General features: G+C 49.9%; 1 protein-coding gene across 1 annotated transcript in view; it reads right to left on the bottom strand.

Moving 5' to 3' along the window:
• Positions 1 to 7698: 7698 nt before the first annotated feature.
• STX6 (syntaxin 6) overlaps positions 7699 to 16941 on the bottom strand; it is a 47130-nt gene continuing 37887 nt past the window's right edge. Inside the window, exons 7-8 of the mRNA XM_004767898.3 lie at positions 13637 to 13731; positions 7699 to 9313 (exon numbers count right to left, since the gene is read on the bottom strand). Coding sequence (XP_004767955.1) covers positions 9237 to 9313; positions 13637 to 13731 — 172 coding nt within the window. The 3' untranslated portion in view covers positions 7699 to 9236. The remainder of the gene's footprint in view (positions 9314 to 13636; positions 13732 to 16941) is intronic.

Genomic DNA, 16941 nt, shown 5'->3' on the forward strand with positions numbered 1-16941 from the left:
GACTGGCCTTGGTGCGGTGGGATTCGTCCCTAGGTATGTATCGGCAGGAGCTCAGGCTGTTGGTGCCCTGATCTGGCCACACCTGGACCCGCACACTCACCCACTTCAGGCTGCATATTCAAGTGCCCTTGTCCACGATGGACTCCTTGGCAGCCTTCAGAAAGGTCAGAGGTGCCTATCCTGGGAGGTGCTCCAGGACACCTGTGTGCTGACTTGGGACCCCTTTCCTTAGCTCCCATATAATCAGGTACAAGCGCTCTTTATTGTGGCTCTTCTCAAATAGAATTTCTTGCTTATTCTCCACCAAACTCACCTGGCAACAACTGGACTTCCCTGGTCCGTCTCCTTAACCCACTTCCCAACCCAAGTCCCCAGGCTAGTTCTGGAGCTATTCAGAAGGCCCTGCTGTCACCTGATCCCCTTCCTCCCCTCCCTCCTCCCTCCCCAGCATCCTCTCTGAAGTTTCCCTCCTTCCTATAGAGCCAGAGCACCTGCTTAGAAATGGCAATAGCCTTCCTTGGCAAGGAGCTCTGCCCAGCTTTCTCAGGCTGTGGGCTTGGCCAGGTCGGAGTCCAGGGCCCCGAGGAAGGGGCTGCCGGCATTGGCTCTGAGTCTCTACCCATGGAGCCAAGCTTCAACAGCTGCCCTGCCAGGCCTGGAGGACATCCGGGGCTCTCCTGTGGCTGCCCGGCTGCCCGCTGGGCCTGCCTTTGTCTTGTCCTTCTGCAGTCTGGGCTCAGGCCCCGACTCACAGTGTGGGGCTGATGTTAGGGGTCTGGCCAGGTGCCAGGTGCTGGGGAGAGGCCTGCCCTGCCCTTGGGATGCCCATGTCCCCGGGGTGGAGACAGCCACAGCTGCAAAGAGACAAACCAGCGTGCCAAGGGCTACAATGGAAGCCCCAGGCAGGGGCCCCGATCCACCTGGTAAGCAGAGAGGCTTCCCAGAAGAGCCCGCCGTGGGCTCACCGGCCTCTGTCTGAGCTGTGGTGTTACCTCAGGAGCAAGGAATGCTGGCAGCCATGGGCGCTCACAGCGGCGTTCAGATGCCACAACGCTGCTTCTCCCCCCCGGGCGCCTCCGATCGCGTCTCCAGGCTTTTCTGAGTTCATTAACGAGTTTGGCTCACTTACTTTTTGCACATTTCCAGCCAGATAAGAGCTCTGAAACATTTTATCAGCAAGGCTAACCTGCTTGAGGTCCTTGACGAGTAGACTTTGTGGACTGCAGGGCGGGCGCATAGGGTCAGAGACATGGTCAAATCCAGGGTACCCGGTGTCCAGGTTTCAGCTCCGGTAATTCTAGTTCAGAGCGTTAACCTAGCATGGACTCATACTACAGCTTTTCGGAGTCCTTGTCCTCGCCTCCACGTTACCTCCTCAGGTTAGAAAGACGCCTTCCCGAGATGCTTGCCTCCCCTCAGATCTGCCTGGTGCCTTTTTTGTCTGAATGGTGGTTGACCTCATAAGGGTCCGGTCAGACCTGGGTTCTCATCCTGCCATTTCCTCATGGAACCCTGCGGCAAATTCTTAATTGTTTCATACCTTTTTTCAGGTATAAAATGGGCCTTGACAGGTTTTCCTTCGCGGGGTTGTGGGAATTAAGTGAAGACATAAATTTCACTCCTCACCGCATCCCAGATGCCTTGGCTAAAGACCTGCCAGCCCACCAGATTCTCATCAAATGTTGGTTAGAATTTCAGCTGCTATTTCAATATAAAATTTGAGAAACTTTTTTTCTAGGAGTTGATGATCCCTTCCCAGAGGGTGACCAATCCTTGTGTGGACCTCTGTGAAAGCAGACAGGATGCGTCTGATGGTGTGGTGGGGAAAGGGAAAGCCATCACAGAGGTCAGAAAGGTTGGATCTGGATTTCTCCCGTCCAAGCTTCTGGAACGCATCCCCTGCTGGGAGACAGATTTGTGGGGATATCTGCACCAAACAGAGGGGTCAATAATACTCTGTCATCAGTGTCACTTGGGGAGGTGTTTCCAGACGAGGGAAACCTCAGACATGCCACGGATCAAGGTTTATGGATCTGAACTATGTTCTCTTGGATGGTGCAACGTGATGGCAGCATGGCCTTCCCGTCCTAGGAGTTTAATTTGTGCCTCATGTCTTTGTATTTTCAGAATTTTATGTAAGATCTGTAGCCAGTGGGGACTTTTTGAAAGACAGCAAATCACTCTTTCGCTGCACAGCAGAGCCAACAGTGCAGTCAAGGTGCTGGTCGGTCCAGAGCCCTCAGCCTTGTGGAGCGGTGGGTTGCTTTTCACCTTGTCCACACCACAGTCCACATTTCGTCAGGCTGGGGTGGGGAGGAGTTGCTTTCATCAGGGGCACACATAACCATGTCTTCCTCCTAGATCCCATCCTCCTCAACTATTAGCTAGAACTCTCAAAATAAGCCCTCGTCTCCCTAACAAGGCTTGTTATAGGTTGGTTTGCGTCAACCCTCCTCACTCTTACCTTTGGGGTAAGTCAAAAGACTCATGAAGCGCTGATGTCCCAATTTCTGTGCTCAGTGCTGGGGGCACGGTAAGCGGCTCTGCCTCTCATCAGCTGTGTGACCTTGAGAAATAATACTTGTGTTCCAGTTTCTGCACCTGAGATGGTTATTAGATGAGGAAACCTCACTATTTCATGCAGCCGTTTTAAGTCTCTGCAGACAGAGAATACCTAGAACAGTGCCAGGCGCACAGAAGGTGTTCGGCTAATAGGAGTGAGGATGATGATGACAGATGGAATGATGAAGGTCTGTGTCCTTAAGGCACTCATGTAGCCTCGTGACCTTGTCCCCACACAGAACTGAAGGCAGGTTCTTTCAACTGCCAACTGGGATGGCCCATATTGTTGTTGGCCAACACTTCGGTGAGGGGGAAATAAGACTCAGTCTTGCTTCCCTACTCCCCACACACTCCCTGTCCCAACTGAAACTGTGCTGTATGATATTTTGAATATACAGTGTGCTTATTTGGGGGTTTCATCATTCATGTGACTTGCCCAACCAAGGAAATCACAATTTATAATTCAGACCTTCCAACAGCCACACACTTTCCCAACCCCAGGTGCATGCATATGTCCATGTTTATTAATGGGGGCAGAAGGGGGGCGCTGTGTGTAGGTATGAAAAGAAATAAAAACAGAGACAAAACCCAACAAAACAATGACAAGAACAAACAAAACAACAGCCCAAGACAAAGGTCATGGTCTTTCCATTTCTCTTTTAATACTGAACAGTAGTATTCTTTGTACAGCTGTAACATGATTTCAAGAGCAGAAGTAAGAAACATTACTGATAGACTCCAGGGTGTAAAAATACCACTTTGAAAGACGGCTAGTTGAGATTTTTCTTACACAGTATTTTTAAAAAGTTTTCAAGTGTGTAGTGTCATCAGTTTGTTTAATGTCAGAATTACGCGCAAAGCTGCAGAAGAGGTTTTATTATGCAGGGATGGTTTACTGTAGCCTAAATTCCACGACGCAGTAGCAGTGCTTCTGAAACTAGACTGGGTGTCAGAACCCCCTTGGAGGGTCTGTGAACGCCCCAGAGGCTGTGATACAGCAGGGCCGGTGAGGGGTGCCTGAGAACCTGCATTTCTAGCAAGCTCCTGGGCGATGGCTGCCTAGGCTGGTCCCACACCGCACTTGGAGACCCGGCCTGTAGAAAAAGCAAGACGCATCTACCTGTGGTGAGGAGTGTCGACTGGCACCAGGACCACCGGGCTCTTCTCATGGGGACTAGCAGGGGGATGGGGGGGGCACCACCTGGAAGTCACCTGGGCATCTGCAATTCTAATCTTTTATCTCACTTCTTTAGTTTGTACCTTCTAGTTACTTAAAAATGAAACACTGTAGGTTATTTATCTTTCTTTTTTTTTTTTTTTTTTTTTTTTAGATTTTATTTATTTATTTGACAGAGAGAGATCACAAGTAGGCAGAGAGGCAGGCAGAGAGAGAGAGAGGAGGAAGCAGGCTCCCCACTAAGCAGAGAGCCCGATGCGGGACTCGATCCCAGGACCCTGAGATCATGACCCGAGCCGAAGGCAGCGGCCCAACCCACTGAGCCACCCAGGTGCCCCTATTTATCTTTCAAAAGAAGATTCCATGGTTTAATGTGGCTGAGTACTGCCAGGTATTACACATTTCATTTTTTCATTACACTAATTTCTGATTGCATATGAGCTAGTGAAAGCGTATTTTTCCACTTAAAAAAATGAATCCACAATCATTTACAGCTTGCTGTCTTTGGCCCTTTCCTGGTTTCCAGGCCACCCTCACCCAGGGCATTCTCCCAGCCTGGGTCAACCTAGGACGGAGGCACATCAAGCGTACAAGCAAGTTCCAGTAACTTAATCTACTGGGAGGCACCTGGCTGGCCTCTCCTCACCCTGCACGGATACTTTCTTTTCCCGAGGACTAGGACGTCTGCCTCTCCCAGGGCAGACTTCACCTACAGGGTTGCAATTTCCAGCCTGGAGCAGGGTCTCAGCTAAAACCCACTTTCTGCGGAGCAGAAAGAACAATGGTTAACGTGGTCTCAGCCCAGGGCTAACGGAAAGCCTGGCCTGTGTGGCGCATTGGGCCGACACTGAGCTACACAAGGTCCAAGTACTCAGCGAACAGTGAGGCTGGGGGTCTTATTTCTAACATCCCCTGGATAATCGAGTGGCTTCTGGGTTCAAGAACTCCTAACCTTAAAAAAAAAAAAGAAAGAAAAGGATAAAATACACTTTCTCACAGGTCCATGCCAAGCAGCCAGGCAGGTGACTGAGACATTCACTGTCTCAGCAGAGTTTCGGTCTACACAGACTTGGGGAAGGGCATTTCTGGACAAAGGTCACATGGGAAGGAAAACAGCACCAACACATTAGCTTATGTCGCAGGGAAACCAAGTTCTTTCTTCCCCACCTTGCCACACACCTGTATCATAAAGAGACCAGAACATGACAAACTCCCGCCTACAGGTAGACGGCATCAACAGGGCCGGCCCGCCGGAGCTTTCGAAGCTTCAGTGTTTATCCAAAAGCAAAAAACATCAGATGGTTGGGGTGAGGGATGCGCATGACAGGTCACTACCGGCCTAACTTGATATGTCACCGAGGTCACTTGTCCCAAGCTGTGCACGAGCTCCCTGGGGCCCAAGTCCAGAAAGCAGTGCAACAAACGATCCCCGTGTCTGTGCGGGGAGCCGTGCTGGGCTCGTCCTAAAACAAGAGGATTGAGCTGAGTGGTCCGAGCCCTTCCAATGGCGCTGTCGGCGACGCTGACCCCAGAAGCCAGCCAGTCCGGGGTTCAGCCCTGCCATGAGGTTCCGGGCCCTGAGCCTTAAGAGCGGGAGCCTCGGAGGTTCACTGCACGACTCTCCCAGTCTGTCTGAACGGCTGTTCTACGCAGAATTCTCTTGATTTTCTGGACCTGACACCTGAGGGCAGCTTCAGAGTGTCACAGCAAGGGACCTCGGCGAGGCCGGTGTCCACACTGCAGGCCTTGCAAGAGTAAGACCTTCTCCCTTGAAGCGCAACCATGTCTATGAAGGCGGGGTGGGGAGGGGGGCGGTGAGGACAGGGCACACTCGCCTGGTGACGCAGCTGTCCCTGCTCAGACCCTGGGAGAAGCCCGTGGCTGTGCCCCCGCTGGGCAGCTCACGGGGGCGCCATCTTCCCGCCCGGACTGGTCAGCGACAGCGCCGCTGTCGGAGGTCTGCGAACCCTCTGGTTTCACCTCTCTCTGCTCTTGGTGAAAAAAAACCATGCATTTCAAAAATGTTATTCTTAAAAAAAAAAAACAAAAAAACAAAAAACAAACAAACAAAAAACCTGGCAGGGAAAGAAATGCCCGCGAGAGAAAGACAAAGGGGCGGGTCGCGCACGCCGCGGCGGCCAACTTCCGCTCTCGGGCCGGCTGTTCCGCTTCCGAGTTCCTCCCGCGGCCTGAGGTGAAGCCGCGCGCCGGAGCCCAACGCGCTTCAGGACCGTTCCCGCGCGTCACGCCGGTCCCAGATCCTCAAACGCGACGAATTCTCTAGAAAGGTAACGGTCGCACTTTATAGCCGGGGAAATTACCAAGAGAGAGATCTTGGCTCTGCCACCGTCGCGTACAGAAGGTACCGCACTTCGCAGAGACAGATTTCTGTTGCAGTCAGACTAGATTTCTCTTCACAGCCCCGAATCTCACGAGGTGAGAAGGAGTGGGAGTTGCCAAGCGGTTGGCTACCAGACCCATCAGTCTGTTTAACTCTGGCTAGAAGCGGGGGATAATGGGCAAGCTCCCAAGTTTCCTCCCTTGGGCTCTGGCGTGAGGACCCTCGTGCGGCTCACGCGGCTGCGACTCCCAGCGGCCCCCGGCAGCGGGCGCCACGGAGCGCCGGGGCGCGCAGTCCGCACAAAGGCGAGATGGAAACTCGGGACTGAAAACGAAAGGTATTTCGGTTTTCCAGCTGGATCCCCACTCTGGCAACCTCTCTCGGTGCTTCATTCCCCCCACCTGTCCCCCCAAATCAGCTGATTAGAAAAACCTTCCAATAAACCGATAAATGTAAGCCGAGCTCTCTTGTATCCACCACATCCCGCCAGTTCCTTAGAAATGACATGTGTCGGGGCGCCGAGGCTGCGGGGAGAAGCCCGCGCGCTACAGCATGTGCCTCTGAGCAGGGCAGAGGGTCATCGGGGTCTACTCTCCCCGTTTTACAGGCAAGGGGACCACGCAGGGGCCCCCCCAAAGCCCGGCAGTGTTAGGATCGCTGATGAAGAAACATATGTCCTCAAAAATCAACCTAAGCCCCTGGCTTGTTCCCTCGGGCTGCCCCGTTTGCATTCTGAGCTGAGCGGAGACGTCTGCGGCGATGCCCAGTTCGGACACAACAGGGTCAGACCCAGGATCTTGCTGGCGGGGCCGGAAACTGTGCTGGGGGCAGAGCTAACGCGGACGATCAGCTAAGAGGACGCCCGTCCAAGAGCGGTTCCTGCGAGGCGCAGAGATGGGGCACCCGCGGGGAACGCAGGCACTGCCCGCATCTAGAAGTAAACTTTCTCCTCCTAAGGAATTCCCCGGCCAGGTTCAGTGGGAGTCTGGTCTACAACAGCCACTGCTTAGCAAACATCTGAAATTAAGTGAGGTCCTCGCGCCAATTCCAAATCTCTCCCGACATTTAGTAATTACCCGGGTCACAACACTTGGCCCGCCGACCTCAGGAAGCATCTTACCCATTAATGACCAGGCACGCTCCCAGCAGGCCCCAAGGACACCCATGACAGTGGTGCAGGGCACAGTAAACCTGGTAACAGCAGGAGAAGAGCACGGCTTTTGGATGGCGTGATCATACAGGTCCTTAGGCTGCTGGCCGCCTCTTGTAGCGCGGAGTGTGGATTACAGTACTCAGACAAGGTCCCCATGTACATAGACAAAGACCTGTTCATTTTAATGCAAACCTAAGTACCATCCCTGTTCTAAGTTTAGAGAAAACTATTTGAATGAGTCTCAAAACTTGTAAAACAAATAATCTAGTAGCCTACGTCTGAAGCCCTTTGTAGTAATCTTGTGGATTTTTTTGCTAATTTGAAAAAAATAACTTATTTATATATCAAATAGAGTGTAAACGTGGATGTCAGCCACCCTTTTAGTTTTATAAATCTGCTTTTAGCTTTCAGCAAGAGGCAGATTTCCTTACCTACTGTGATCCTAACCATGAGAAAATACCCTTCTTTAAAAAACTGTTACAAATATTTATTAAAAAGTGCAATTCATAAGTCAGCTGGGCAAGTACATCATTGCAAATCACAAAAAAGGGGGGAAAAGCCCAAAGCAAATAAGCAAAAAAAACCCCAAGAAATACAGACAAAACATGAAAAAAGGGAAAAAGGAAAAAAAAAGAGAGACTGTGCCGAGGAATGGGCCCCAATAAAATGAGGAAACAGGAAGTCAAAGCTAGAGCTCTATCCAGACGTTGCCGTGCTTTCCAAGTGCAGAAGGTGGTGGGGAGAGCGTGGCCTCTGCCACCGGGCTCCGGGTCGGCTGATGCTCTACACCAGTGACGGCATCGGGGAGGTGATAAAAATATCCTACAGACTCCAGGACGCTGGAGGCATCATCGGAAGCTTAAAGTTTAGCATCTCAGCATTTCAGCTACTAAAACTCAATTAAAGCATCCGTTCTTCAAATTTGAATTGGCTCAGTTATTTGAATGGGTAATAAAAAAACTGAGTTGTCATCTCAGTGGGAAAAAACCCCACCCAAGTTCACCTACAGCCATTCTTGCCATTCCTCCCAGGTTAAGAGAAATCTGGTCCAGAACTAGCCTTTTTGGTCATTACGGTTTCTGAGTGAGTGTCGCTGTACCTGCCAGTGTACTAACCGCCCCTCCCCCCATACAGAGTGCCACAGCAACGACCTGACCCGCTGCCAGACCGGCCCTGGGTCCAGACCGTCCAAACAAGTGGCTGAGCTGCGCAGCAGCCGTACAGGTAAGGAGCGTCCTAGAAACACAAGCAGCCCCAGGGTAGCGACCTGAATCTGGCGAGGCTCTGGCCTCCAGCAACCTCGTCCACCCTCCCCTCAGCTGTGCAAACTCTGGGTCACGCTGCCCCCTCCTCCCTTCAGTTCAGGCCACCAGCTGTGGGCACCCCCAAAGCCTTGTGCTTTCCATTATTTTCCATTAGTTGTTTCTACCACAGAATAATGAGCCTGGAAAAGCAATTTTATCCCAGCACTTATCCCTGAAAAATGGACCACTGCATTTTCTGTCACAAACTGCTTCTGGGCCTTGTGTCCCCAATAGCAACCAGCTCTGGGGGGGCATTGGGCCGTGGGGCCACTGCCGCCACGGGAGAGGAGACCCGCCCGGGAGCCGGTGCGGCCAGCGCGGTCCCGGAGGGCACAGGCGTGCTGTCTGGGCAGGGGAAAGAGCGGCCAGAGAAGGATGGAATGAGCAACAGCAAGCACTAGTTGAGTCGCGAACTTTCCTGGATTCCTCAGAGGCTGTCCTCGGGGCCCGGGCCCCGGAGGCAAAGCAGCGGCAAGCCGTCCTCAGGACAGGCGGTGCTGGGCGCGCACAGTCGTCCGCCTCCTCTTCCCATCGGCCCTGCCAGTGCCGGGGCAGCGCCGCTGTCTCCGCGGCAGGGTCGTGAGGAGGGAGGTCAGTGCAGGCTGTGTTTTCCAGACAGGAGTGTGAGGAGACGGCAACGCCGGGCGCTGCTGCCCGCCTCCCCTGGGGTCCGTGCGCAGGAGCCGCGCGGGGCCGCCGTCACAGCACTAAGAAGAAGACCAGCACGACCAGCAGGACCACGAAGAGGACGGCGATGGCACACCACTGGCGCCGATCTGGAAGGCAGGACAGGAGGATTAGTGCTCGCGACGCTGCACTCCCCAAGGTACAGCCACAGGCAAGGCCCCGAGGCAGAGCGGGGACAGAAAGCACACGGGTGGGCGCACAGATGCTCCGGAGCCTGCCCGGGGGGCCTGCCCCACGCGTGCGTCCACGGCTCGGCCCATCTCCTGAAAACGGGCCTCTAAGTGCGTGCTTCGTGTCTTAAGCCGTGAGTTAGACTCTGGCTCTCGGTTTGCTGCTGCTCGGGGGCACCGTGTCCATGGAAGGCGGCTGGCATCGGCCGTACAGACCAAAGCCCGTCTGCTTTCATCTCCCACCGAAGTGAAATCATTTCATTCAACAGGAATCATGTTCTTTGCTCAATGAGCACTAGGGAGGGTGGACAGAGAACAGAAGCGCCTGCTGGTCACTTCAGGAAACGAGCTGAGAAAGCAAACTCTGGGATCAAGAGTACGATCCACATTGCCCCACAGCTGGTCAGGAAAGGAGTAAGATCACTTCAACAATCGGCACAGCCTGCCTGACAATGAAAGTGGAATGTCTTCCCTGAAACATTCTGCCCTATCGACACCTGAGGACAAGCACCGGGAGCTAAGTGGCTAGAGTCCAACTAAATGGTGAGAGCAAGGAGGCTCGAGGGGCAGGAGGGGGCAGGAGAGCCAAGGGGAAGCCCCAGGGGAGCCCCAGCTGCACCCACAACCCTGGGTGCGGAGCCCTCACACTGCACAGCAGCTGCCTGGCCGGGCTTTGTGAGTGTGAACACCAACAGCCTCACACACTCTGTGGCCGGGCCGGGCGTGGGGCCCAAGATGCTGCCATTGCCAGGATGCCTTGTTCACTTGTGCAGGTGTATAAAGAACACATGGTCTTTCTGCAGACGAGTCCTGCATTTTCCACGAAGGGTCAGACTGAGAGAACAGGATTTCATGGGCCTATGAAAATGCAATTCAACAGCCAGAAAAGATCACTCGGTTTAAACAGAAACATAAAGTCATATTGATTCATCAGAAGGTTATTGGAGAGCCTGCAGACTGTGGCATACCATAGTTATCAAGAATCACATTATATAAAGGTCTGAATCTAGGAAAACAAATTGCCAAACTTGCTACAGAGCATAGCTAAGTCCACAGACCAAGCACTTAAATTACTTAAATGTCATGGAGAGCAGAATCTTAGAACCGGCCAACAGCCAGCCACCAAGTAGCAGTAAGCAAAGTAAGTATCATCTCAGTGCCAACCACCTTGTTCTACTTCAGACGTGCTACAGACTCACTAGTGTGATCAGGGTAAAGACCCCAAGTCTGTCAGTTACTTACCTGACAAGGGCTAGTTGAATGGGCATGGGAGGCAGAATCAGCCTACTCAGAAAATATTTTTAATCTGTTTATCGCTTCACTGGCCAAGAAAACTTCAGTATCTAGCATTTTTTCATCTATTTAAAAATGTTTATGATGTTTTAAAAACCCTCTCATTAAAATTAGTCAGTATTCCTCCAGCACAAAACAGTCAAGGTAACTGCTTCCTCACCACCCCTACCCCCCAGCCTCATACAGATCCCTGCCCTGCTCCCCAACCTGCCATCTCAAACCCAGATTCCCGATGCTGAACCAGTTTTCCACTTTCTGGCTTTTCGCCAGCCTCTGCCCAATCCCCTCCCACCCCCAGTCACTTTCTCTTCCACAACTGCATTGAACTGGGGGTTTTCATCAAGAAGTTGGGTCACACGAGCAGCACAACCCAGAACTCTGTTCCAAGCCACCTTCCTCTGTAGTGGAAAGCTGCTGCTGGGTTCACCGGAACCAGGAAAGCTCTGGGAGCCATTACTCCAGCTGACTTCTCCCCAGAAGGGGTTGAGTCCTAACCACAAAGGCTTCTGTGCTTTCAAGTGAAAAGCCTAACCAGCTTGGCAAGTTTAAGGCCTGCCTCAAAAAGTCAGAGAGGAACAAAGAGAACTCCAACGGCAAGGTCCCCCCACCTTCCAGAATATTTTCCTTCCCTAAAGAGAAAAGATAACGGAATTTTGGAATGTGAGGGGAAGAAAACCTCCGTATCTACTCAAAAGAATAGACTTTCCTTGGGTCACTTGGAAAGGCAGGTGCATCTTGGCTGTCCTTGGCCATGGAGCAGCCAGCCATGGGGAGGGCAGCTGCCCTGTGAGTGCTCAGTGACCGCCTCGTCGAAAGTCCGTGTGTCTTACTACACTTCAAGGACAGATGAAAAGATAGTCAACCTGCCCCAAAGTTTTGGAGAACAGAGACAAATACAAACTGCCTTGTTGTCAAACTGAAGCCAGCACCACTGTGCAGGAGGTCCCTGAGCAAGCTTTCTTTTGGGAGCGAGCAAAGATTAAAATGAAAACCCCAGGCGAGCTGTCCAAACTGAAGGGCCTTTCAGGCTGAATGCTCTTTCTCTTAGACAAACATAATTGAAGTCCCCACTTTGCTCCCCAAACTTTTCTTACAGGATAAAGTAGAATAAAGCATAAACAAGGCTCAGTGCTATTTATACACACTGAACGGCTTATCACAATGCAAGTACTTTTCTAAATTATTCATACCCGGAATGCTGTGAAACAAAGACACAGTGCATCTTTGTTCTTTGCTCTTCCCCAAACAAAACTGGTGCTGAAGTAGCTACTTGACTTTGTGACTAATACATACACTAGTGAGAGGTCTGGTGTTGCAACTGGTTATATAATAGTTCATTAACTTTTTTTTTTTTTTTTTTTAAGTAGAGGGGTGAAGGTGGGAGAGAGAACACGGAGCAGTAAGGAAGGCGGCTTTGCTAACCTTTCTCTGAAGAGTGTGAATGATGAACTAAGGGGGCATGTGCTTCCGGCAATGACTTGCTAGAAGCATAAAGGTATTTGTCCCTGGAGAGGAAGAAGGAAGCCTGGCTACCAGCTTCCCTCTGTTTTGGATCTAACAGGTCTTTTGCCCTGCAGGGCCATATTCTGCCTGTCTAGGTATTTTTTTAAAACAAACATTTGGTAAGTACTAATACACGGGAGACACTGTTAAACACTTGCAGATTAACTACTGTTACTTCATTTAATCTTCACAGTGATCTTGAGACCAAGGCATCAACCTATTATTTTACAGATAAGAAGCTGAGCCCCAGACGACTGTTCTATAACCCATGAGCTGAAGTGCTGGAAAGCAAATACGCATTTGTATTTAAGTCTCAGCTCAAAAGTCCGAACTATCAGACCCCATAGCACAGACCTGAGGGAAGGAAACCCAAAGAAAGACATGTCAAGAAATGGGGGGGGGGGGAATCTTGGTGGGGGAGCTGGGAGCTCTGGTTCAAAAACAGCTACATCAGCTCAAGGAGCAGCTCAGGTCCCCCTTCACCAGGCCACTCCAGCCAACGAAAGAAAAAAGGAGATACTGGATTTTCTTTAATTTAAAATACACTATTTCTGGGATGCCTGGGTGGCTCAGTTGGTTTAGCATCTGCCTTCAGCTCAGGGCATGATGCTGGGGTCCTGGAATGGAGCCCCACGTTGGGCTCCCTGCTCAGCGGGGAGTCTGCTTCTCCCTCTGCCTCTCCCCCCTGCTCATGCTCTCTGTCTCGTTCCCTTGCTTTCTTTCAAATAAATAAAATCTTTAAAAAAGAATAAATAAAACACATTATTTCTAATGTACTAGAGGAAGCAAGGGTTGTTACAATAAAAAAAAAATACGGAGAGCCTGCTTCCTCCTCTCTCTCTGCCTGCCTCTCTGCCTACTTGTGATCTCTGTCTGTCAAATAAATAAATAAAATCTTAAAAAAATAATAGAGTCATTGGAACATATTTTCCTACACAGTGACTGATTTGAAAACTGTTAATTCTTCACCCCATCCTGCTGCAAACCCAATGGAGTATTTCACTGTGGATTTAAATGAAAACCATTAAATTAGATCTGTAAGGCCACCTTATTCTGAAATGGTAGGAGTTTCTCAATGAAAGAAAATCAGTCCAGAAGAAAACAGTAACTGGCTTAATTACTTATAAGAGTAATTTTATAATAAGTTCCCTATTTTGGCAAGGAAATAGAAAAAATTATGTAAGAAAGGATTTTCTAAAGAGAGTTGGTCTGCCAGGAGAAGAGCCACCCAACACCACCAGCCTTGTGCAGTGGGGGGGTGCAAAGACCACTTCTCAAGCCACAAGCAGCAGACAAGGCCTGTGCAAACTAGTCTTCCTTCCCGACCAAAGAACAGGACCAAAAATGTCCCACAGGAGAGATCCGAAGGGGCATGCCTACGAGAACCCTACAGACGGTGTTTCTAGATTTCAATAGGAATTCTTAAGCTTTAAATACCATACATACCACTGGTCATATGAGATACTTTTGCAAGTTTCTTCATCACATTGTCCAGCCGAGACTGAGTGCTCTCCAACTCATGAGAAAAGTCATCCAGCATACTAGAAAGAGAAGCAGACCCAGAAGGGTAGCTGATCAGCATAAAGGCTGGGCAATGCATTGGCCACAGAATTAAAACAGGATCTATGCCTCCATTTTGGCAAACCTAAAACCAGTAATTTTGGGATTCAAGCCCCCAATCGATTACCCAAAATCCTTAGCACAAGATAGGTTTTTGAATTTGGGGGAATTAAAAAAAAAAAGGTACTAAGTTGCACGTGCTGTGTATTAGCCAACAACCCCAAGCAGGGTCGGGGCAGACCTCGTCATCAAACACAGTAATATCGCCTCAGAGCAAACCATGAGGGATCATAGCTGCAGTCAGTTCAGGTCAGGTTCTTCATAGTAGGAACTTGCTGAAAACCTTTTTAAAAAGACTTTTTTTTTTTTTTTAAAGATTTTATTTATTTATTTGACAGAGAGAGATCACAAGCAGGCAGAGAGGCAGAGGAGGAAGCAGGCTCCCTGCTGAGCAGAGAGTCCAACGCGGGGCTCGATCCCAGGACCCTGAGATCACGACCTGAGCCGAAGGCAGCAGCTTAACCCACTGAGCCACCCAGGCGTCCCAAAAAGACTTATTTTTTTAGCACTCTCTCAACTTCATGATCGGAGATCAGGCAGTACGAACCGGACCATATAGTAACACAAACTCAGGGGCAGGGCAGCATATGCAGAGGAGGCTAAGCAAAGCCCAACAAGCAGGCTTCGCCACTTGCTTACCTCACTGCCCTGACAAGGCACCCCACTCTGGGACTGTTTTCACATCCATAAAATGGGACAGCTTCCCTGCCAGGGTCTTGTGGGGGCCAGGGCGTAACACAAAGCACTTTATGGCAATGAGTTAAACATGCTTTAACCACATAATAATCTTCCTAACCGTGCTCTGTGCTTTGTCACAGAGCTGGGAGGCCCTGGGACTGACACTCCTGCAGGTGTGCCCTCCTCATCTATACCCACAGAGGAGTCGGTGTTTGCCTGCTAAGAGAAGTGGCTCCAGGAAGCAAACACTATTGGCTGTCCAAGCTGCAGCTGGGAAAGAAAACACCAAAATACTCTAACTCCAGCAGTGTTTCATAAATGACAAAACATTCCAGACTTTTCCAATTGGAGAAAGACAACTATCATGTGATCTCCCTGATATGAGGAAGTGGAGATGCCACGTGGGGGGTTTGGGGAGTAGGAAAAGAATAAATGAAACAAGATGGGATCGGGAGGGAGACAAACCATAGGAGACTCTTAATCTCACAAAACAAACTGAGGGTTGCCGGGGGTAGGGGGGTAGGGAGAGGGTAGTGGGGTTATGGACATTGGGGAGGGTATATGCTATGGTGAGTGCTGTGAAGTGTGTAAACCTGGCGATTCACAGACCTGTACCCCTGGGGCTAATAATACATTATATGTTAATTTAAAAAAAATTCCAGACTTTTCAACTTGCGGTGAACATATGATTATTCCGAGTATGGAACCTAACACACCAATTAGTAGCAGAGGTCTTATTAAAAAGGCCTTATTACCCTAGGAGCATCAGTGGCAGCTAGAAATGACTGGGCTTGGTCTGTGCCCACAAGAGGCACCTGACTACCCACAGGATTTGGGACAACCAACTCCTCATTAAGTCAATTATTAAATAAACTCCACGTTGACAACTAAATAAACAGATCTTTGTCCCTTACCTGAAATTTCAAATTAACACACTATTAGCTCATCTAAGATCCTGGTAGCATCTTGGTCTGCAGCTGCAGACCTACCCAGGCAGGGCCAAATATGGAAAAACAAGAGCCACCCTTGTATGCTGGGCATGACTTTTCCTACTGAGGACAAAAAGGCCAGTCACCCAACCTCCAGCCCAAGGACACCCACTAAACTAGGTTTCTAGCCCAGATCTGACTCGGTGCTGTCCAAAAGAAACAGACTGTAAGTCCGATATGCTATTTAATATTTGCTAGTAGCCACATTTGAAACAAAGAGATGAAATTAATTTTAATAATCTGGGTTTTTGGCTCATATATCCCAAATATTATCATTCCAACATGTAATTAAGAGAAATCAATCACAAGCTATGCTACTTTTTTTTCCACAGGAAGTCTTCAAAACTTGATGTGCCTTTATACTCAGGGCACAACTGTGTTCAGACTGGCCACATTTTATGTCCTTATGGGCCACAGCTGCCAGTGGCCACTGTGCTGGAGGACACAGGTCAAAATCCAAGACTCAGGGACTTTCCTTTTATTTTCACCAGAAATATTATTTTTTAACCAAAAAAATTACCAATTTTTTTAAATTTTTACCAAAATTTTTGCCAATATTATTATTTTACCAAAAATATTATTTTTACCAAAGTGAGACATAGTTTAAAGAGCTAAGTAGCATATTCAGGCTTTTTAGTAAAAAAACATGGATGTTTCCTGTCCCCTTGGACAACTGCTACCAACCCCTCCCACTATCCCCTGGGTGCTTCTCCATGAGTTCAAGTAACACACTCACAGCAGAATCCTGTCCTACCGACTCGACTCTAGAAAAGCCAGGGCTTAGCCCTGCGTCCACCTCCTTCCTCATTTCTGCATCCATCCCACCACTCATCCCCCTTCCTTCCAGAGGACCGTGTCACCACGTGATGAGCGCGCCCTTCCCAGCTCACACTGCCAAGAGGCAGGAACGGCATCTGCTCCTTGGCGCCCCCTGTGGCTGGCGGAGGATTCAGCTTTCTCTGGTCTGTCGAGTCAAAAGCCATTCATTTTCCTACTTTCCGGGACCTAAAATGTTATGGTTACTGCTTCTTATTTCATGCCCTATGTCCCCACAGGTCTTAGGACAGTTTTTTAAAAAGCTCCCTCTGCTAGTGCCTTAGTGGGCTGTCGGGAAGGAGCGACATCAAGGGTGTGTTTGGTGTGTTCAAGTCACCTCTTTAACTGATGTCTGCCAGGCTTCTCTACCATCTACTGACCTCGAGGAAGAGTCAGGCAACTAGTCCTTCTCCACCCACAAACTGAAATTTTAGGGGAACAATGCATTTTAGAAATTCAACACACATGCCTAGACTCCCACTCTTACAGCTTCCCTCTAGTCTCCCTGCCTCCAGTCTGGCTCCGCTGCCGTCTGTCATCCAAACCACAGCCAGATGGGTCTGCCCCAAATGTAAACCTGTCCATGGCATTAGTCCCAACATAACCTTCCTGGTTTCCCATCACCCTCAGGAGAGAGAGTTCTAACCT

The sequence above is a fragment of the Mustela putorius genome, unplaced genomic scaffold (genome assembly GCF_011764305.1).
Source record: "Mustela putorius furo isolate JIRA1106 unplaced genomic scaffold, ASM1176430v1.1 tig00537335_pilon_pilon_pilon, whole genome shotgun sequence".
Lineage (NCBI taxonomy): Eukaryota > Metazoa > Chordata > Mammalia > Carnivora > Mustelidae > Mustela > Mustela putorius.